Here is a 20,671-nt window from a genome sequence, read left to right as displayed (position 1 = left end):
GTAGCTGGTGGTCAGGGCCTGGGGTGTGGAGCTGGGCTGGGCTGGGCAGAGGGCAGAGCCAGTGGTTGTGGAGGCAGAGGGTGCCCAGGGGCAGTGCCTCGGCCTATACTCGCCCACTTGGGCAGTTCCCACCCATGACAAAGGTTTCCCCGATCAGTGCAGAGGCTGGCAGGACCTTGAGGGAACCCTGTTGTGGCCCCTCCACACTGGCAGCAGGGAGTCCTGGAGGCGGACTGTGGAGGGCAAGGGGGGAGCCTCCCTTCTCCCCAGCCCAGGCTTTAGGGAGCGCTCCCCAATCTGCTGATGATCCACTTGTACACCCCCCACCGACTGCCTCCTCCAGTCTGGAAAAGCTGCTTCAAATGCAGCCTGGCCAAAGGGCACCCTTGATTCCCTTACCAACTCAGCACCCCCAAAGCACCCTCACCTCAGGAAGGACACCCCATTCTCCCAGGGGCTCAGGTGAACCCAGTGACCTCACTACTTCTGTCTCTCTTCAACCATGCTGGTTGAGGTGGAACCCATCCACCCCCACCTCCACGGATGCCTGTAGACCCCTCCCTGGTCTCTGGGCTCCCACCCCGACCCTCACAGGGACCCAGTGCTGCAGGCACCAAAGTGCCCTGCCTGGAGCTGCAGCCTTCGCTGCCGAGATGTGGCCCCCATCATCTCCATCTGAGCTCCCGCCTCCAGCCTCCCCTGCCCTTCTCACCCTCTAACAAACTGTGCAGTGACCTTCTATGAACCCACGGTCCAGCCCTCATCCCCAGGACACCAGCCCTACTGGGCAGGTTGCTTTGCCCTAGCATTCCATGCTGTGTCCCGAGCGTCAGCTCGGAGGGTGACACAGGTGGCTCTCAGTGATCGAATGCTAAATACCTGAATCTATGGGGCAGGGGAACTTCGTCTACAGGGGAGGGGTGGGGGGGACCTTTGTCTATGGGGAGGGACCCTCGTCCACGGGGGTCACTGCCCTGCGCCAATAAGGGACAAGGGAAAGGGAAGGAACTGTGGTCCTGAGCGCGAAAAGCGCCGGGGCGGGGGTTTGCTCAGGGCTGCTGAGGCTTCCGGCCCGGGAAGACCCTCGGGGCTGTCTCCTGTCCCCTGCGGCCCAGCCCAGATCCCCTCTGCAAGCCCCCGGAGCTCGGACGGCCCAGGCCTCAGGGCGCAGGGCGGACCCGGACCTGGACCCGGACCCGGATGCTCGCCCGGAGGGAGAGGGCGGGATCCAGCGGGAGGAGGGAAAGGGAGGGAGTCCGGCGGGAGGAGGCGGGGAGCATGCGCCCAGCGCGACTCGCGGCTCGGTCCCCGGGCCGCTGCGGCACGTGACAGTGAGTTCCGGCTGCGGGCTCACGCACGCGCGCAGGCACGCTCCGCGCACGCGCAGTCCGCCCCGGCCACCGCCTAGCCCATGGCGTCCGAGCGGCTCTCGAGCAGGCCCGCCTGCCTGCTGGTGGCCAGCGGCGCCGCCGAGGGTGAGGCCCCGCGCACGCGTGCTCGGGAGGGAGTAGAGCCCTCCTGGGAAGGGCCCGGCCGCTCCGAGCGTGTGGTCCGGCAGCCGCGGGGGCACGGGCCCGGGCGCGGCCTGCGAGCGCGCAGCGGTGGCCAGCCCGGGCAGAAGGAGCCGGGCAGCCGGGGGCCTCCGTGCGCCAGGCCCGCTGCCCCAGGGGCCCGGGGCGGGTGTGTCGAGGACGCGGGGCCGGAAGGCCCGGGGGTGCGGGGCCCTGCTGAGCGGCAGGTCACGAGCGTGTCCTCTGTGCCCATCGTTCCGCCGCCCGGCCTCGCACACCCCCAGGAGGCCGAGGGGTTGGAGAAGGGACGGTCCTGGTGGGACGGGGGCGTGCAGGGACCCGGAGGGCGCCCGGCGCTGCTCTGAGCACTTGCCAGGTCCTCCCCTGTGCTTCCTCTCTCGCCGAGGGAAGGGATGACCTCAAGGTCGCATCTCGGGGAGGTGGAGGGCCCGGGTTGGGGCCCGGGGTCTGGCTCTGTAGCTGCCCAGGTGGACGAGGGAGAGAGGACTGAGGGTGATGAGGTCACGGGGGGCTCAGCCCCAGGAGCCCTGAGTGGGTTTCTAGAAGGAGGGTAGGAGGAGCCGGGTCCCTGCCACTCCCCTCATGCGGAGGTCTAGGGTGGGAGGAGCCATTGAGAGTGGGGTTCAGTCCTGGAGAGGAGGTTGTGGGTCACCTCCAAAGGTGGATGGTTGGAACTGGGTAAGAGTGAGGAGGGATCGCACCGGTTTGTACCACAGGGAGGGGTTGTTGAGGACATGGAGTCGGGGCACAGCTCTGAAAAGGCCACTAGGCTCTGTGGGCAGGACAGGTGGGCCCTGGGCTGCAGCAGGTAGGGCTTGGGGGAGTGAGGGTTGAGGAGCTGGGAGGGCAGAATTGGGCAAAGTCTGGCAGATGATTTGGGGAGACTGCTAAACACGTGAACTCTTTATGATGAATATATGTTAATTCGTTAGAGTGAATAAAGATGAAAATGAGATTTAGAGATTGGGTGTCAAGATTAAAATAAAAATGAGAAACACTGACCAAGCCCATTTAGAAATAGATGTCCCACAGCCTCCAGCAGCCAGGAGCCTTCCTACGGGGTGTGGACAGAGAGCTAGCAGCAGTGTAGGGCATGGGTTCCGGATGCCGGAGCCCTTGTGATGAAAGCGGCCACATGTCTTTGGGCCAGGGCAGGCAGTGTCTTGGCCTGTGGGGAGGGGTCAGGATTCCCCCATGCTGCTGCTGACAGCAGCAGCCCCACCTCTGTGGGCACAGGCCTTACTCACTGCCGCCCCTCCCTGGTGGTTTGGTGAGCAGACAGCTGTGTGAGGGAAGGGCACTGTGGGTTTGCCTTCTGGAGAGGCCTCTAGTGGCCAGGCTGGGGAGAGAGCCCACTCTGGGGATGAAGGGGCTGGCTAGTGGGCCAGGGCTGTGAGAGGTGGGCCCTTGTGAGGTGGGGGGAGGGGCTGCTCCTTGGGGTGGTTCTGGGACCAGGAGAAGCCCTGGTGTCTGGGCAGCCTCCCACCTGCTCAGGGCAGGAGTGGGGCCGTCTCGCCCTGTACCCACCAGGGATGTCCCCTTCTTGCAGGTGTGTCGGCCCAGTCCTTCCTCCACTGCTTCACGCTGGCCAGCGCTGCCTTCAACCTGCAGGTGGCCACCCCTGGGGTGAGTCCGGCCACCCGTTCTCCAGCCAGATGCATGCTGTCCCTACCTTTCTGGGAGTGAGGTCAGGAGAGTGCTCTTGTTCTCTGGGAGGAGCAGGGAGCCTGAGGTTGGTGTGACCCCAGGAGCTGCGCTGTGCCAGGGGCCGGGACCCCAGTGGCATCATCAGGCTCTGGTCCCACCCGTGGCGAAGGGGAGACCATGTGTTGTGGGTTGGTGTCTCTACATGTGAAAGCAAGGATGGCTCAGATTCTACCAGGAAGAGTTCTCAACCTCCTGATGGTGTGGGACCTGGGGTCATAGCAATGATGCATTATATGTTGGCCCCTTGCATGTTTCCAGCATCACCCCCATGGTAGGTGGGACAGCTGCTGCCCCTTATAGCAGGAGACTGTGGGGCAGGTGGGGGTCCGGTGTGGTGAGGCCCGGGAGGGGGCTGCGCTGTCCATGCCTGTGTCCCCGAGGGACTGCTGTCTGTCTCAGCCCTCATCCATGTTTCCTCCAGTCCCTGTGATCCAACGGGTGTCCACTGCTGATCCTTGGTTTCTGGGCTCCCGCAGGGGAAAACCATGGACTTTGTGGACGTGAACGAGAGCAACGCGCGGTGGGTGCAGGACTTTCGCCTCAAGGCCTATGCCAGCCCCGCCAAGCTCGAGTCCATTGATGGTGAGGAGCTGTGGGGCACCCGAGCACTTGGAGGGTGGGGTGTGTGGGGTTCCAGGTGGGCTTGTAGCTTCCAGAGCGCCCCCTTGCTCTGCTACTGAAGCACTGGGGCCTGCCGCAAAGTGCTGCAACCATCCAGGGCAGCCTCCAGTCCCGCCTCCTGGGCCTAGGATTCCCAAACTCCATCTATTGGGGAGAGGCGGCAGGCACATGGAGATATGAGATGGTGGGGAGTGGTGGCCGGGCCTTGGGAGACTTAGCCCGTGTAGGGAGAGTGACAGATGATGGCAGCTGACGGTGGGAGCACAGAGGAGCCAGGCTGATCCCTGTGGAGGGCCTGGTCCCACTGGCAACCCCGCTCTCTGTGACTCCCTGGCCTGTGTCTCCCTGCAGGTGCCCGATACCATGCGCTCCTGATTCCCAGCTGTCCTGGCGCCCTGTCCGACCTGGCCAGCAGTGGGTCCCTGGCCCGCATCCTGCAGCACTTCCGCTCTGAGAGCAGTAGGTGACCCCTGGGACTGGGGGTGAGGGGTCTGCAGAGTCATGAGAAATGGGGCTCCATCCACAGGGAGGAGAGGGAGGAAGACGGCAGGGTGAGGAGTGAGGGCTGGGGGCAGTGGCCGCTGTGGAGAGCAGGGTTCAGAGCTGGAAGCGCCAGGTCATTTTAGAAGCCAGACGGGGCCCATGTGAGGAGCCTGTGATTCTGACCAGTGAGTAGACAAGCTTGCTTGGCCATCCACACACACGAGAGTGGGCCACCCCTCCCCCCGCTCCTCCTCCCCCTGACTTTGTGCCCCTCAGGTCGCCATCCCTGGGGGCCCTCTGCCTGTCCCCTGCTGGGACTGGTGGCTGTGCGTGCTCCCCCGCCCACCCCGGGCTCCTCCGAGGCGGGCAGGCAGGATGCTGGCTTTGTTCCTGGTGGGGTTCCAGGTTTGAGGCCAGCCAGGGGGCTGGGAGGAAGGCTGCTCTGTGGAGACATGGCCTCTCGCCCTGGCCTGGCATTGAGCTGTGATGGGCCTGTCGATGGGACAGGAGCGGGACACTCGTTAGGGACCAACAGAAGGAAACCTGGGGGCTCTACACAGTGTCCTTTGTTGGTGGGAACAAGGCCTCCTGTTCCCAGCGTGGTCTGGACAGGCACTGATTGTTCTCGGCCACCTCAGTCGTGGGAACACACTTGTGCCAGGCTGCCTTCTGGGAGGAAGGCTCGGAGCCAGGGTGACGGCTCAGCAGGACCGGGCACCGTCTCCAGAGGGACGGGAGGAAGGGCGGTGGTGTGGAGCCCTCCCGGCTTTGCCGAATGGACCTGAGCGCCCTCGTGACTCCTTGGATCTGGTTCTTGGCCACCAAGACATGAGGAGACTGGCTCTGAACCAAGCTTGGAAGCAGCTGAAGCACAGCCCTCGTGTTTCCGGCAGGGGAGGGTGGTGTGGGAAGGGGAGCGAGGGGGCAGCGGCCTCCAGGAGCTCTGCATGGCAGGGTTGGGAGAGGGCAGGAGGCCTGGGCAGGTGTCCAGGGCCTCAGGCTTGCCCTGCCCACTGCTTTCAGAGCCCATCTGTGCCGTTGGCCATGGCGTCGCTGCCCTCTGCTGTGCCACCAACGAGGACAGGTCCTGGGTGTTCCAAGGCTACAGTGTGACAGGGGTGAGTGCACTGCGGGGGTCCCAGGCCTCACTTGGGCCCAGGAGATCTGCATCCATGCTGGAAGGCAGGGGGCCATGGTCACCTCTAGAGTTCCAGCACCAGGCTGCCAGTTCTCCGTGCTGCCTGCTGTCTACCACCACCCCCAGCACCCGCCCTGCCCCGCGCCCCTGACATCCAGGCCGGCCCCCATGGGGCAGGCCCCCAGCCACGCTGACTAAGCTGCAGATGCGGGAGGGCTCTGCTGCAGCGGAGGTGGGGTCAGCCGAGGCCTTGCTTTGGTGGCTGTTGAGTGCACGGTGTTCTTCGTTTCTAGGAATGGTGCTGCCATTTGGGTGGACGGCCTGGGTGGCGGAGGAGCAAGAGGGAGGGTCCTGGGGAGGGAGAGTCTGCGCGGCGCGCGCTGAGGGGTTTGGGTGGCTTGGGCCGGGGCGGGAGGAGAGGAGCTTTGAGCTCCTCGTGTGGCCCAGGTCCTCTCCAGCCCTTCCACTCCTGAGGGGCTCAGTCCTGAGGCCCCTGCCCAGCTCATTCTGGTCACCTGTGTGCCCTGATGCTGGGGGAGGGGGTGACAGCCAGCCCCTCCCCCCACAGTGGCCCTGTCACCCTGAAACACCCCACAGCGGGAGGGCCTCACCCTTGGTCCCAGCTGCCAGCACCTTCTGCCTCAGCAGCCTCGAGGTCCGAGTCACAGAGCAGTGACACATGCCCCCACCCCCATGTGTAGGGAGGGCATGGTCCTCTGCCCTAATTTGGATCTGCCCGACCTGGGGCGGGTGCCCGTTTCCCCTGCAGCCCTCTGTGTACGAGCTCGTGAGGGCGCCCGGCTTTGCCCATCTGCCGCTCATCGTGGAGGACTTTGTGAAGGACTCAGGCGCCAGCTTCAGTGGTGAGCTGGGCGGCACTCGCAGGGGACAGTGGGGCTGCCTGCTGCAGCCTGCGGGCGGTCCTGGCCAGGCCAGCCACCTAGAGCTGAGGTTCAGTGGACACCAGTGGTCGGCAGCGCTGAGATCCAGGCGGGCTGACCCACTCATTGGCGCAAGTCCGCTAGGAGCTCACGGCCCTGAGAGGGTGGGTGGGTGGGTCTGGAGGCAGAGCCCAGTGAGTGGTGTGGCCTAAGGCCTGTGTCTCGGGCCTCCTGCAGCCAGTGAGCCTGATGCCATACACGTCGTGCTGGACCGCCACCTTGTCACCGGCCAGAACGCCAGTTCTACTGTTGCGGCCATGCAGAACCTGCTCTTTCTCTGCGGCAGCCGGTGAGAGGCGGCAGGCGGGACCTGGCTCGTACAGGCCCTTCTGCTGGGCCATGTTGGCAGCGATGCCCTGGTGCTGGTGCCTGAGCTTTGACCCGGCGCCTGTCCTGCAGGAAGTGAGGTGGTTTCCTGCTGAGCCAGCCCACCTGCCAATGCCACCTCCAGACGGCCCAGGTGTTCCCCAGAGGTAGCTGGACTCCTCAGGTCTCCAGGGACCCCGCCTCTGTGACAGCCTCTGAGAATGGCTCTCAGATCTCCTGACCTGGCTTGGTCGGATTGTTGGAGGGCACCAAGGATCAGCCCTGAGGAGCGTAGGCTCTGGGGGAGGGCCGGCTCCCAGCCCCCGCACGTCCTCCTGGGGAGGAGGTGGAGAGTGCTGAGGTGCTGGCCCTGGGCGGTCATGAAGAATTCCAGGTTGAATGTTCCACGGAGAGGTGGTGTCGAGTGAGTTGGCTCTGGAGAGTCCTGGGTGGGGTCTTGGCCCGTCTGGTCTTCCTGGGGCCGGCACTGGATGGCTGTGTCTTTCCTCTCTGCCTGTCCCTGTCCCCCCAGGTGGAGCAGAGGCTGACCCTCCCCAGGAGGCAGGATAACGTGCCAGCTGGACCTGCGCCCCAGGGGCTTGCTTCTGGGTGGTGAGGGTCGTGCCTAGGCCTGTGTGCTGCCCCCGACCCCTCTGGGCATTGGTGGGGGCCATGTGGGGAGGGGCCAGCTGACTGGAGCTTGCTCAGCACTTTAACTCGCCTAAGATGAAAGGGGGTCTTCTGGTGGCCACCAGCTCCTGGTCCTGAAACTGGCTGGTGCTGAAGGATCTGTCTGAATTTTAACCTTGCCTGGTACACGGTTTCAAAACAGGATGGCGACCCCCTGTGAGGCCAGGATGGCCCTCAGGGTGGACGCACTGTTACTGCAGCCTTTCTGATGTTGAGAGAAAGACATTTAACTGATTACAACACCATGGGCTTCTTAAGACCGCGCTGCTCACCCAGGCCCTACCCAAGTGGCCTGAGGACACGGTGGCCATGCCCAGTTGCGCAGCTGCTCTGCAGGTTTCAGGGTGGAAGTGACAGAAGCATAAGCTCCACTTGGAAGGAGGCCCCGCGGGTGGCCTCCTCGGGTCAGCCAGGGTGGCAGTCAGTCCTCATCTCTCAGGCCCTGGCCAGGCCTTTGCTGGGGATGCCAGGCAGCTGTCCAGCCGGCTCCCTCCCAGTGCAGCCTGGTCACCCCGCAGCCTCCCCGGGTGCCTGGCCTGGGCAGAGGCCCTGGGATGAGGCCTCCAGGAGCCACTCGGGCCCCCTTGTGTGTTCCCACCTTCCCATTCCCCTCCTCACTGGCTTTGCCACATTCTGCCCCTCCAAGTCCCAAGCCACTTCCTTCCTGCTCTGTAGACCACGCTGAGATGCCCCGACATGTGCCCTCCTGTCGGCATTTCCCGGGAAGATGATGTTGGGAGCCCCTGACACCTTGTCCTGCCCTGCACACTGTGGGTCTGGCTAGCCACCCGCGGGGCCTCGGTCAGCCCCCGTGTCAGCAGTTATCACCCTGTGGTGATGGATGTTTCTGGACAAAAGGGTGTTTTAAATACGTTGCCTTAGGGTCATTATCTGTGTCATCTACGAAGAGCTAGTAACACTTGCTGAGGGCTTCTGGTCTGTGCTTCTCAGCCTTCCAGACTAAGGCGCAGAGTGGGTCTGCGGAGGGCCCCGCCAGCCCTGTTCCATGGGTGCCTGCTGCGGCTCAGTCCTGGGTCCGCCAGGTCCAGGGCACGGGGCACAGGGCTGGGGCTGCCCACGAGGCTGGGAGGAGGAGGAGAACGAAAACCCTGGAAGGTGGCAGGGGTGGGTGCAGGTGCCCTCTGGGATTTCCCCACGCGCCTAGCATGTTTAAAACAGAGTCTGACATCTACCCAAGAGAAATAAAAACTTACAACCCCACAAAAATGGTGCATGGATGTTCCCAGCAACATCATTCACAGTAACGAAGGGGAAACCAAGCGGCAGCTCCCATGAATGGGGTACTCTTGTTAATGGACGATGTTAGTATCCATACAGTGGGGTATTATTATTTGGCCATAAAAAGGAAAGAAATTGTAACATTCTACAACATGGGTGAACCTTGAAAACGTCATGCTGAGCAAAAGAAGCCAGACATAAAGGACCACATGTGACTTCATTAATAAGAAACATCCAGAAAATGCTAGTGCAGTAGGTCTTTGTGGAAGGAACGTGCAGATGACCGTGATGTCGCCTTTTTGGGGGATGGGAAGGTTCTAAAGCTAGTGGCTGCACGGCTTTACGGCTTGTAAATCACTGGACTGCAGACGTGAGTGGGCTCAGTGTCTGTCAGTTATGTCCACAGTCACACCTGCACTGACCCAGCCTTCATCCTGATACCTCCATGTCCTAGGATGTAGCCCGTTGACCAGCTTGGGGAGAAGACTTGGCGCCATCCCACCAGGCAGCTGAGGGCTAGGAGGGACTCGACAGAGGGTGAAGCCCTGCCCACCACTCTTAGACACCCCAGCTGACCCCAGTGATGTGACATGCCCCATCCGCCACCCACCCCAAGGCGGCCCCCTCAGCACCCTGGATGGGCTGAACCTGCCCAGGAGGGCCAGGCTGGGGTACCTGAGGTGGCCCAGCCCACGGTAGGCCTTGTCCCCAGAGCTTGTGCTATCTGCAGTGCTGCCCCTGCCCTTGGGGAGAGTGGCCAGGAGGCTGCTCCAGAAAATGGGCAGGGCGGTGGGAGGCCCTGCTCACCTGTTGTGCCTGGTGCCTGATGTGCCTGCAGAAAGCTGTGGGCAGCTGGAGTCTGGGCTTGGCAGGGGCTCTTAGGGAGGGGAGGAGGAAGGGGCCCTTCCCAGTGCAGCAGGTCACATGCAAAGTCCAAAAGGTAGTAAAGGTGTCTCTTAACCAGCTGTGCCACACCCATCGCTCTGGGTTTAAGAGGTGTATCCAGAACATCTTGGTTTCTAAGCTGGTGGCCAGTGCCATCCCCACGAGGTGGCGCCATCCCCACAAGGCAGGGCCATCCCCATGAGGTGCCCCCATCCCGGAACCTGGCATCCCGTGGAAGGCCGGCCTGGCCAGCACCTGGACAAGAGGCAGGAAGAGTTGTTCCTAAAGCAAGAGGGAGGGGCTGGCCTTGGCAACCATATAACCAGGAAGCTGTGTGCAGCTTTGACTCCAGGGGCCCTGGGACGCCCCTGCCCCCAACTCCACAGCACACCCTATGGGCCTGAGGGCCATCAGGGGCTCTGGGCACCGAATTGCTCAGGGCAGTCCCCACCTCCAAAGTCAAAGGCCTCCTGGGCTCCCAGGTCACAGTGCCTGGCAGTGGGCGAGCGGCAGCTTGTGCCTGAGGCGAGGGGCTGAAAGTGCCTGTGTCACCTGACTAGGTGCCCTTGTGGTGCTCTTGACCCAATCCTGTCTTGTGGAGCCCAGGTTGCAGCCAACAGCTGGGCACCAACTGCCCAGGGGGCAAGGAGACGGGGCCAGTGATATGAAACGGCACGGGAAAAGTGACAGCTTTAATGCATTAGGCAAAATTTTACATAAAATCAGAAATCTATGATCCGTCCCTGCTCCAATTGGTAAAAAATGCAAGATTCATTGCAAGGCATGTGCAATCAGACCCCAATTCACAGACAGCACGGTCTGCGGTCCAGCCTCAGGCGCCACACTACTTTCCATTCTCTGCGCTGAACATCCGTTCCTAGAGAGGGAGAGCACGAGTGGTGCCAGGAGCACAGCCAGGCAGCGCACAACCCCCCCAACCCCCCCATTTCCGCACCTCGGAGGAGGGAGGCAGGCTGCTGGGTCTGCCCCAAGGCAGGGTCCCAGCAATCCTACGACCACATCCAGCAGACACTGCCCTTAAGATCACACAGGGCGGCAGAGTCCACTGACAGGCACTGCCCAGGCTGCCAGAGGAGGAGAAACACCGGGGGTCCCCACAAAAGTTCCACTCTGCCCCGACTTCACCCTGGGGCACTCACCGTCAGCATCCGCTCCAGCTTCACGGCGTCTGCAGCAAACTTCCGGATCCCGTCCGAGAGCTTCTCCACGGCCATCTGGTCCTCGTTGTGCAGCCAGCGGAAGGCCTTCTCGTCCAGGTGGATCTTCTCCAGGTTGCTGGCCTGGGCTGGGGGAGGACAGAGGGGAGCCCTGAGCCCTCACTGCCCGGCATCTCCCACGTTGCAGGTGAGACACAGGCTGCCTGAGCCCCAGCTGGTGACCCCACCCCTCGGCTGCACTTTGCTCAGCTCTGTCTCCTGCACCCTGGGGTGACCAAGGTACCGAGGTCCTGGCAGCGGCCCAAAGAGGGGGGGCCCGGGGGCATACCCGCCTTGGCTGAGAGCACGGGCGCCAGCTTGGTGCTGTCCTTGAGCAGCTCGCCCAGAAGCTTGGGCGAGATGGTGAGGAAGTCGCAGCCTGCCAGCGCTTTGATCTCCCCCGTGTTGCGGAAGGAGGCGCCCATGACGATGGTCTTGTAGCCAAACTTCTTGTAGTAGTTGTAGATCTTGGTGACGCTCTTCACTCCTGGGAGGACACGTACCATGTTCCAGGACGGCCTCCTGGACAGCCAAGGCAGAGTCCCTGCTGCGCTGCCCGGTGCTGCCACCCCATCTGAGCCCGCACCCACCCAACTCTGCGCCCCGACCTGACCCCGCACCCCCACGTGACCCTATGCCCCCATCTGACCCCGTGCCCCTGCCTGACCCTGCACCCACCCAACCCCGCACCCTTGTCTGAACCCTCGCCCATCCGACCCCACGTCCATGCGACCCCGTGCCCCCATCTGACCCCACACCCAGCGCACCCCAGCCTGGCTCTGGGAGCAGACAGCACAGGCTCCTCACTCAGCCTCAGCGGTGCTGCTGGAGCCACTCCCCTGGCCCCGGTACCTCAAAGGGCAACTCACCGGGGTCCTCCAGGGGCTCGTACGATTTCTTGTCCGTATTTGCCACATGCCAATCGAGGATGCGCCCCACGAAGGGGGAGATGAGCGTCACCCCCGCCTCGGCACAGGCCACAGCCTGGGCGAAGGAGAACAGCAGTGTCATGTTGCAGTGGATGCCGTGCTGCTCCTCGAGCTCCCTGCAGGGATGGGGACAGGGATGGGGTGGGCATGAGCGTGGCAGGGACCTGAGGGACCATGGCCAGTGGCTGGCGTCCCACTCAGGGCTGCTCGTGAGCACCTGTCGTTTTAACATGGGACGATGCTCGGGATTCATGATTGGAGAGGTGGAGAGGGCTGCCCCTCCGTCGAGAGCAAAGCTGGCCCACTCACCACACTTCTCCTCAGCCCGTGGGTCATAGGTGACCGGAACTTTCTTCATCAGATCCCCCATTTCAAAACAAAGGCGACGGCAAGAGAGGTCCCCTGAGAGCCAGCAGGTCTCCCTGGCCTGACCCGCACCAGCAGCTGGGGCCCTGGCCCCTCACCTCCTCACACAACTCGCCGGGCTGGAGGTCCCCGAGTCATCCTGACTGCAGTGCCCTCCTGCCCTGTTCCACCCTCCCCTGCCCCCTGCTTGTCCTCATCCTTCCCGGGCCACCCTGCAACAAGCCCACGGCACTCCACCCTCAGAGAGGAGCCCTGACCACGAGGGGCCCCAGGCTGCTGCCGGTCCTGTAGGAAGCTTATCACGGTCCACCCGAGGACAGGGCAATGGCCACACTCTGCCACGCTGGGGTGCAGGGTGTGACAGCTGAGCCTCTGCTCAGGCCCGTCCAGCACAGGCTCCCATCCTAGGGGACGGTTTCAGAGGCATCTCCGCTGTGGGTCACTGGAGTGTTCAAGAAGCGAGGCCACAGGGCCAGCCCAGTGGTGCAGAGGTCAAGTGTGCATGTTCAGCTTCGGCGGCCTGGGGTTCGCTGGTTTGGATCCCGGGTGCAGACAAGGCACCGCTTGGCAAGCCATGCTGTGGTAGGCATCCCACATATAAAGTAGAGGAAGATGGGCACGGATGTTAGCTCAGGGCCAGTCTTCCTCAGCAAAAAGAGGAGGATTGGCAGCAGATGTTAGCTCAGGGCTAATCTTCCTCAAAAAAAAAACAAAAACAAAAACAAAAACAAAAGAAGCGAGATCACAGAGCCTACACTCCCAGTGTGAGTCAGCAGATGGCAGACACGGTGGGAAACAGTCTGAAGCAACTCCACAGTGAACACTGAGGACCTTGTGACCCAGCACTCCACGCCTAGGCATGTGCCCACGAGAGAGCACACGTCTGCACGGAAACTCACACAGGTGGTCTCTGGCTTGCAGTTTTTTTTAAAGATTGGCACCTGAGCTAATTGCCAATCTTTTTTTTTTCCCCTCCTTCTCCCCAAAGCCCCCAGTACATAGTTGTATACTCTAGTTGTAGGTCCTTCTGGCTCTGCTATGTGGGACGCCACCTCAGCGCGGCCTGATGAGTGGTGCCATGTCTCTGCCTGGGATCTGAACCAGTGAAACCCTGGGCCGCCGAAGTGCAGTGCGTGAACGTAACCACTGGCTCAGGGGCCAGCCCTACAATTTTTTAAAATTTATGATAGTGCAAAAGCAATATACATTCAGTAGAAACTGTATTTCAAAGTTTGAATTTTGATCCTTTCCCGGGCTAGCGATGTGCGGCCTGAACCTCTCATGACGCTGGGCAGCAGCAGCGAGCATAGCTCGTCAGCCCCAATCACGAGCATGAACAATCGATACCGACCGCTGGGTGGCCTTCCCGTCAGGACAGTGCTCAACCCATCACGTGGGACAGTCCACACTGTTATACAGCAGGCTTTGTGCGAGAGGATCCCGCCCACCTGCAGGCTAAGCGAAGTGCTCTGAGCACAGTGAAGGTAGGTGAAGCTAAGCTAAGGACACTCAGGAGCTCAGCTGGACTGAATGCGTTTTTTGTTGGGGTTTTTTGAGGAAGATTAGCCCTGAGCTAACATCTGCTGCCAATCCTCCTCTTTTTGCTGAGGAAGACTGGCCCTGAGCTGACATCCGTACCCATCTTCCTCTACTTTATATGTGGGAATGCCTGCCACAGTATGGCTTACCAAGCGGTGTGTAGGTCTGCACCTGGGATCCAAACCACTGAACCCTGGGTTTGCCGAAGCAGAATGTGCGAACTTGACCACTGCGCCACCGGGCTGGCCCCCAGGACTGAATGCATTTTTAACTTACGATGGGTTCATCAGGATGCACCCCATCCTAACTGGCGGAAGATGTGTACACAGATGTTTACAGCAGCATTATCCGTGACAGCCCCAAAGGCAGAAAGCACCACGTGTCCACTGAAGGATGAACGGACATGCAAAATGCGGTGTGGACACACAGTGGAGGATTAGCCTTAAAAGGAACACGGCCCTGACACGCACCATGACACGTGTGAACCTTAGAAACGTGCTCAGCGAGGGACGCCAGGCACCAGGCCTCGTGTCCAATGACCCTTTATGGGAAATGTCCACAAGAGGCACATCCAGACACGGAGAGGAGGCTCGTGGTTGCTGGGGGACGTGGAACAAGTGAACGCACGGACAGATGGCGTGAAATGAACCGCTCCCACATGGTTGGTCAAGCATTGCTGGTGTCAGCTCCTTCTGGGTGAGAACATCACAGGAGATGGCCTATTTTCGCATTTTTCTCTGTCTTCGGCACTGGGCATATGTTTGGTGCAGGAATAATGTGTTCTTGATGAAGTGCCGGTGTCAGCACGCGCGGATGTGGGCAGGGTGGGGGACAGGCAGCAGCTGTGGCTCTCTCACAGGGACTTTGCTTTCCTCTGGGTGGTGGTGAGGAGACTCATTTGAGCTATGGGCTGTGTCCCTCACTCTTGGCCCCCCAGGACTGCAGGTCCAACTTGCCTGCAGCCGCAAGGTCCTTACCCCCGGAGTAGAGGCAGAATTCCCGACAGCGCACTCCTCAGGGGGGACACTTACTTTCCAGCCTGAATGCCTTCCCAGGTTGACGACAGCTTTATTAGAATCCGCTCCTTGCTGATCCCAGCTTCCTTGTAGAGCTCGATGAGGCGCTTGGCACGGGCCACCATGGCGTCCTTGTCAAAGGAGAGCCTGCGAGAGCAAGGGGCCGTGACAAAGAGCACTCACCTCAGGAAGCGGGGGCAGGACCCCAAGCCAGCCCTGAGCCCTAACCCTGGCACACCCTCGCTCAGGGAGCAACTTAGGACCCCACGGTCCATCATGTTCCTTCGCGGGATTGACACCAGAACACGGGCTGGAGACGAATTGCTCAACAGGCAGCACCAGCCACGGCTTCTCAGACAGGAGCAGGCCTCCGGAACACTTGGCACCATGTGAGAAACCACGGCCCAAGCAGATGCTTTGGCCCCAACCCATCAGCCCGCAGTGGCCCCGTGTCCTTACCTGGCATCTACTTCCGTGGAGACGCGGCCCGGAATCTTCTTCAGTATTTCTGCTCCAAACAACACAAAAAGTTTATCAATAGCATTTTTAATCTGTTCTTCTTGTGACCTGAAACACAAGGGAGGAAATCAGGTTAGAAGCTTGTTGGCTTTAAGCGTACAAGATTCTACAAAACCAATTCGGCTTTTCTTTTGCCTAATTCCTTTCCCTCCATCTTATTTGTGCTTAAAAAAATTTTTTATGGGGCCGGCCTGGTGGCACAGTGGTTAAGTTCGCACACTCCACTTTGGCAGCCCAGGGTTTGCTGGTTCCGATCGCAGGTGCAGACCAAAACACCACTCGTCAAGCCATGCTGTGGCAGGCGTCCCACATATAAAGTAGAGGGAGATGGGCACGGATGCTAGCTCAGGGCTAATCTTCCTCAAAAAAATATTTTTTTATCATGCTAAAATACACATAGTATAAAATTGACCATCTTAGCCATTTTCAGGTGCACAGTGCAGTAGCGTTAAGAGCACTCATATTGTGGTATGGCCAACACTATCTCCCCTCTCCAGAACTTTCTCATTCCAGACAGAATCCCTCCATTTTGGCACCTGATAAAAATAATATCTTCACTCTCTCTGGAGTCCCCTGGGGGCAGCTGAGTGGGGTGCACCATGGTGTCCCAAACTGTCCAGAGTCTGAGGGTTCGCCCAACCCACTGCACATGGGAACATCTCCAGCACGTGTGCGCCACAGGGTGGGACCTGTGGGGCTGGGCGAGGGCACAGGCCTGTCTGGTGATCCCTAAGAACACCACCTCGTCACCTGATTCCAGGAGCACCAAGGCCTGGCTGATGCAGTCGGGGCATGGCAGAAGGGAACAGGAAGCTGGGTAGGACAGGGGGCACACGGGTGGAGGGGAGGGCAGGTTCAGTGCAGAGCAACCATCACACACCTGCATGCCACCTGGACCTCAGACATAGGAGCGCCAGAAAGGGACAGGCCGGAGAGGATGAGCTCCCAGCCAGGGCCACAATCCCCTGCAGGCACCACTCTCAGCTGTGCATTATCACCCTGAGGAAAACTTAAAACATCTAGCGGGCCAGCCCTGGTGGCCTAGTGGTTAAGTTCAGCGCACTCTGCTTCGGCGGCCTGGGTTTGGTTTCCGGGCGTGGACCTATACCACTCGCCTGTCAGTGCCCATGCTGGGGTGGCAGCGCACATACAAAAATAGGAAGATTGGCAATGGATGTTAGCTCAGGGTAAATCTTGCTCAGCAAACAAACAACAAAACGATCTAGAAAAGGCAAATCTATGGAGACAGAGCCAGTCTGTGATTGCCTGGGGGAGGGAGCGGGGACCGACTGCAAACAGGCACCTGGGAACATTCTAGGAGGTGAATGTATTCTAAACCTGGGTTGTGGAACAGCTGCACCACTGCATAAATCTACCAGAGAGAATTGGGCTCACTGTGCACTTAGCGAATTTTACTCCAATAAAGCTGTTAAAAGATAATAAAATGACAGAAAGCAGGTCAGAGGTTCCCAGGGCTGGCAAGACTGACTACAAAAGGGGAGGTGGGGATTTTCGGGGTGCAGATGTTCTGTCTCTTGGCTGGGGTGTTTACAGGGGTGTCAATGTTCCTGTAAACAAGACGCATTGAACTGTACACTTACAATGGGTGCAGTTCACTACATGTAAGTAACACTTCAGTAAAGTTGATAAAAATAAATATAAAATATAAAAGAAAAACTTAAAAAGCCTGCAGCCAAAAATATTTAAGAATTAAGGGGCTGGGGGCTGGCCCCGTGGCCAACTGGTTAAGTTCATGCACTCCGCTGCAGGCAGCCCAGTGTTTCATTGGTTCGAATCCTGGGCACGGACATGGCACTGCTCATCAAACCACGCTGAGGCGGCGTCCCACATGCCACAACTAGAAGGACCCACAACTAAAATATATACAACTATGTACTGGGGGGCTTTGGGGGGAAAAAGGAAAAAAAAAGAAATCTTTAAAAAAAAAAAAAGAGAGAATTAAGGGGCCAGCCCGGTGGTGCAGCAGTTAAGTTCGCACGTTCTGCTTCGCGTGGCCCGGGGTTCGCCGGTTGGATCCCAGGTGTGAACATGGCACCGCTTGGCAAAAGCCATGCTGTGGTAGGCATCCCACATATAAAGTAGAGGAAGATGGGCATGGACGTTAGCTCAGGGCCAGTCTTCTTCAGCAAAAAGAGGAGGATTGGCAGTAGCTAGCTCAGGGCTAATCTTCCTCAAAAAAAATTAATTAATTAATTAGTTAAAAAAAAGAATTAAAATTCAGCGAGGGAGGCAAACAACTAGATTGGGATGGGGCCTGAGTATGCCCCTCGGCCCCGCAGGTGAATTCGGTTGGGGGGGTGGTGTTTGTGCTTGTGTGTGTCCCCCACAACCCTGGCACTTACCCGCCCAGCTTCTTGCCATAGGCGATGGCCTCCTCCACCAGCTCCTGGTAGGCGGGCATCTGCGCAGCAGCCAGGATCAGGGATGGGTTGGTGGTGGCATCCTGGGGCTTGTACTCGTCGATGGCTAGGGAAATAATTTTGGAAAGCAGAAAAGTAAGTGGAGCACTGGCTTCCACTCAGAAACCCGTGACGGGTCCCCTAAAGCCCTAAACACATGGAGTCAGTGTCTCCTGAGCTGGGGCGCAGCCACACTTCCCGCAAATTTCTTTCCTGGTCCCAGAAGCTGGACAATAGGCAGCTGTGTGCACAAGAACCCAGACTAAGGCCAGAGACCAAACGTGCCCCTGCGAGAGCTGACTGCTGCCTCCGAGTGAGGAGGAGGCAGCTGGGAGAAGCCCGCACAGCCAGCGAGGCGCCTCCAGCTGCCAAACCGCTGTCAGGAGGCGCGCTCGCACCCAAGGCATCAACAGAGTGACCGGACATAGTTATCTTCAACAACTGCTTCCTTTCTTCCTTAAACTATTCTCTCTTTTAACACATTAGTTCTTTCTTGGTAACCAAGCTAGGAATTCCAAGAAACCAGCAAGGCTTGACTAGGAGTCTCACCAGCCAGGCTGTTAAAACAGAAGGGTGCGCAGAGCTAGCCCACGGCCTTGACCTCCATCGCACGGCTCATCGTGTCCAGGATGAGCTGCTGGTTCAGTACGTTGATTTGGCAAATGAGTACTTTCAAAGTATCCTCTGATGACAAAACTACAGAGACAGAGAACAGCCTGGGGCTGCCAGGACACGGACGAGGAGACGGCTCTCAGGGGCACAGGGGAGAGCTCTGTGGCCGTGGGACAGCTGTGTCCTAACTGTCCTGGTGGCTAAACGAGTGTGCATGGGTTATAAGACCACCACACAGGATGCCGCCCCCCATGTAGGCTGACAACTGTGAACACTGAGCCAGGCCTGCAGGATGGTGCTGGTGCCAAGTTCCTGGTTCTGATATCACGCTGTGGTCAAACAGGATGTCACCACTGGGGGACGTGGGCGAAAGATTCATGGGACCCTATGGGCTAATTTTGCAACTTCCTGTGAGTCTATAATTATTTCAAAATAACAAGGACAAGTGGTCTGGAGCGGTGCTTAGACAGGTGGGTCAAACCCATGGAATGAGACCATGAAGATGGTGCCTTTGGTCGTATACAACGGTTCCCCGATAAAGCTGACTTTTAGCAAAATTAAAGATAAAACCACGCCCCATCTGGGGTCAAGAGATGGGCATCAGGATCCAGGGACCCTTAAACTGAATGCAAAACTGGGGGGAGTGGGTGCGCTGTTCTGGGAAGAACATCCACAGCTTTGATTATATTTTCAAGGAGGCCTATGACCCCCCCAGAGGCAAGAACCTTCACCTCACAAAATGACCACAGAGCCGAATGTCCTATTTACAACTACATAACATTCATGGATACACATTATCAACTAATGTATTTTTTAATAAAGTTGTTAATATTCATTAAAAAAAATAAAATAGTGCTTGGGTTTAGATATTTCTAAAAAGGAAAAAAAAAAAAGTAAGCATTCCCCAGGTCCCCGCCCGCCTTACTGGCCCTATGTTGTCAGAATGGGTAACGGAGTAGCCATCCCCCTGCCACCCAGTGAGAAGCAGTGGAAACAACACGGACTCGGGCTCTGTCGAGGAAGTGAAGATGATCAAGGACTCTACGTGCTAAGCCGGGAAAACAGGCGCAGAAAAGCATGCAGCCGCTCCCCCAGCACTTTCTACCCTATCAGTATCACTGCCAGGAGGGCTGGATGACAGTGTGGGGTGATAAAGGAGACCCTTATCTCCCTGGTAACAGGAGCTCTGGGTCTCCTAAGCTCCCCAGCTCCCACCAAGTGGGGAACTTTTCTCAATGGGTTTAACATACTCCGCTAGCAAGCTCAGGGGTTGGACTCAAGCCATCACTGTCTCCATCTTTCATATGTAAGCGGCCAAACATGCTTATTCACTCTCCTAGGCTCTGCTAGATAAACAATCCGCTTACACTGTGTTACAAAGGGGAATTAAAGCCTGTTTCTCAAGTCACTGTGAGAAAGCAGAAAAGAGAGGAAGTCACTTCTGTATTGCATGTCCCACGGCACTCATATCCACGGAGCATTTCACGATTTTCCTGAAAATCCTGTCTAGTTCACAGCAGAACAGAAGGTGGGACCATCTAGTCTGGGCACCGCGGAGGACAGAAGAGCCGGGGATTAACAGTAGGATCCTCCTGTATACTTCTCTGTGTTCTCCCCTGCTCTCCAATGACCACGACTCAAACCCAGGAAAATGTCAACTCAACAGCAGGACAACCTCGGCTTTCCTCAGTGCACCGAGCTGCATCCACCCAGGTCTGCCACCCCAGGGCGTGGGTGTGCAACTGTCGGGCCCCCTGCCACAAACGGTCACCAGCAGGCACGGCCGTCCCTTGGGCAGGGGCGGAAAGCGTGCAACAGGAGGTTTCAAAAGCAGGTGGTGTCACTGGCAGTTTCTGGTCTTTCTGGGCCCAGAACTAACTCGTGTTCCTGCTCGGCCGGCAGTCAACACTCGCTGGACAGAACTGCCCCAGCTGTCCACACGGACATCGGCTCCCCGTCCACCCCGAGCCCCTCGGGGCCCCGACCCGCCGACGGTCCCCCCGGGCTCCAGGCTCCGGGCTCCGCGGCTGCAGGACCCGGCGAGGGCGGGGCTCGGGCTTCCGGGTCGCCAGGCCCCGCCCCGCCGCCCGCGCCCCGGCTCCCTCGCCCGCGCGGCCGGCCCGGCCCCGGCCCCTGGGGACCCCCAGCCCCTCAGGACCCCTCAGGACCCCCCGCTTGCTCTGCCCCGGGCCCGGGGCGCCCCCGGCGTCCACGAGCGCCGCCGACGCCGCCTCCCGGCACGCGTCCCGGGACGCGGGGCCCCGCGCGGCCTCACCGTGGAAGTCGCCCGTGTCGGCCACCACGGTGGTGAACTGCTTGAGCTGGTCCAGCGCACTCTCCATCCTCTGCCGCTTCACCGGGGACCCCGACATGGCGAGCGGCGGCGGCGGCGCGGCGACCACAATGCCCCGCGGGCCCCGCCCCCGGCGCCGGCCAATCCGAGAGCTGCGCGGGGGGGCGGGGCGTGGGCGCCTCGGCGACGGCGACGCCCCGCCCCTAGCGACGCCCTGC

The 20,671-nt window shown here is 59.6% G+C and overlaps 2 protein-coding genes across 3 annotated transcripts; one reads left to right on the top strand and one right to left on the bottom strand.

The window, feature by feature from the left end:
* Positions 1-1,010: 1,010 nt before the first annotated feature.
* GATD1 (glutamine amidotransferase class 1 domain containing 1) lies at positions 1,011-8,645 on the top strand. Of its 2 annotated transcripts, XM_023654772.2 has the most exons (8): positions 1,011-1,475; positions 3,082-3,158; positions 3,716-3,821; positions 4,212-4,319; positions 5,367-5,461; positions 6,251-6,344; positions 6,600-6,711; positions 6,822-8,645. In XM_023654772.2, exons 1-8 carry the CDS (start codon positions 1,412-1,414, stop codon positions 6,826-6,828), a joined length of 663 nt encoding a protein of 220 aa, XP_023510540.1. In that variant the 5' UTR covers positions 1,011-1,411; the 3' UTR covers positions 6,829-8,645. The 2 variants fall into 2 exon arrangements, with proteins under 2 accessions (XP_023510540.1, XP_023510541.1); XM_023654773.2 differs by having other exon boundaries at positions 1,292-1,475; positions 6,600-6,853.
* Positions 8,646-10,219: 1,574 nt separating this feature from the next.
* On the bottom strand, positions 10,220-20,644 carry TALDO1 (transaldolase 1). Its single transcript, XM_023654771.2, has 8 exons — positions 20,436-20,644; positions 17,492-17,615; positions 15,069-15,176; positions 14,625-14,756; positions 11,629-11,804; positions 11,049-11,246; positions 10,703-10,848; positions 10,220-10,419 (listed from the first exon to the last, which is right to left on the bottom strand). Exons 1-8 carry the CDS (start codon positions 20,530-20,532, stop codon positions 10,387-10,389), a joined length of 1,014 nt encoding a protein of 337 aa, XP_023510539.1. The 5' UTR covers positions 20,533-20,644; the 3' UTR covers positions 10,220-10,386.
* Between the last annotated feature and the right edge of the window lie 27 nt (positions 20,645-20,671).

Source organism: Equus caballus, chromosome 12 (assembly GCF_041296265.1).
Source record: "Equus caballus isolate H_3958 breed thoroughbred chromosome 12, TB-T2T, whole genome shotgun sequence".
Lineage (NCBI taxonomy): Eukaryota > Metazoa > Chordata > Mammalia > Perissodactyla > Equidae > Equus > Equus caballus.
The sequence above is the reverse complement of the archived record's forward strand: the minus strand, read 5'-3'. Positions and strand labels throughout refer to the sequence as shown.

Excerpts from the sequence above, each read along its gene's own strand:
- TALDO1 (XM_023654771.2), bottom strand. The coding sequence starts at position 20,532 with ATGTCGGGGTCCCCGGTGAAGCGGCAGAGGATGGAGAGTGCGCTGGAC. Across the intron at positions 11,805-14,624 it reads GAAGGCATTCAGGCTGGAAA|GGAGCTCGAGGAGCAGCACG; the intron begins GTAAGTGTCCCC and ends CCATCCCTGCAG. Across the intron at positions 10,420-10,702 it reads AGCTGGAGCGGATGCTGACG|GAACGGATGTTCAGCGCAGA; the intron begins GTGAGTGCCCCA and ends CTCCCTCTCTAG.
- GATD1 (XM_023654772.2), top strand. The coding sequence starts at position 1,412 with ATGGCGTCCGAGCGGCTCTCGAGCAGGCCCGCCTGCCTGCTGGTGGCC. Across the intron at positions 1,476-3,081 it reads GGCCAGCGGCGCCGCCGAGG|GTGTGTCGGCCCAGTCCTTC; the intron begins GTGAGGCCCCGC and ends CCCTTCTTGCAG. Across the intron at positions 4,320-5,366 it reads GCACTTCCGCTCTGAGAGCA|AGCCCATCTGTGCCGTTGGC; the intron begins GTAGGTGACCCC and ends CACTGCTTTCAG.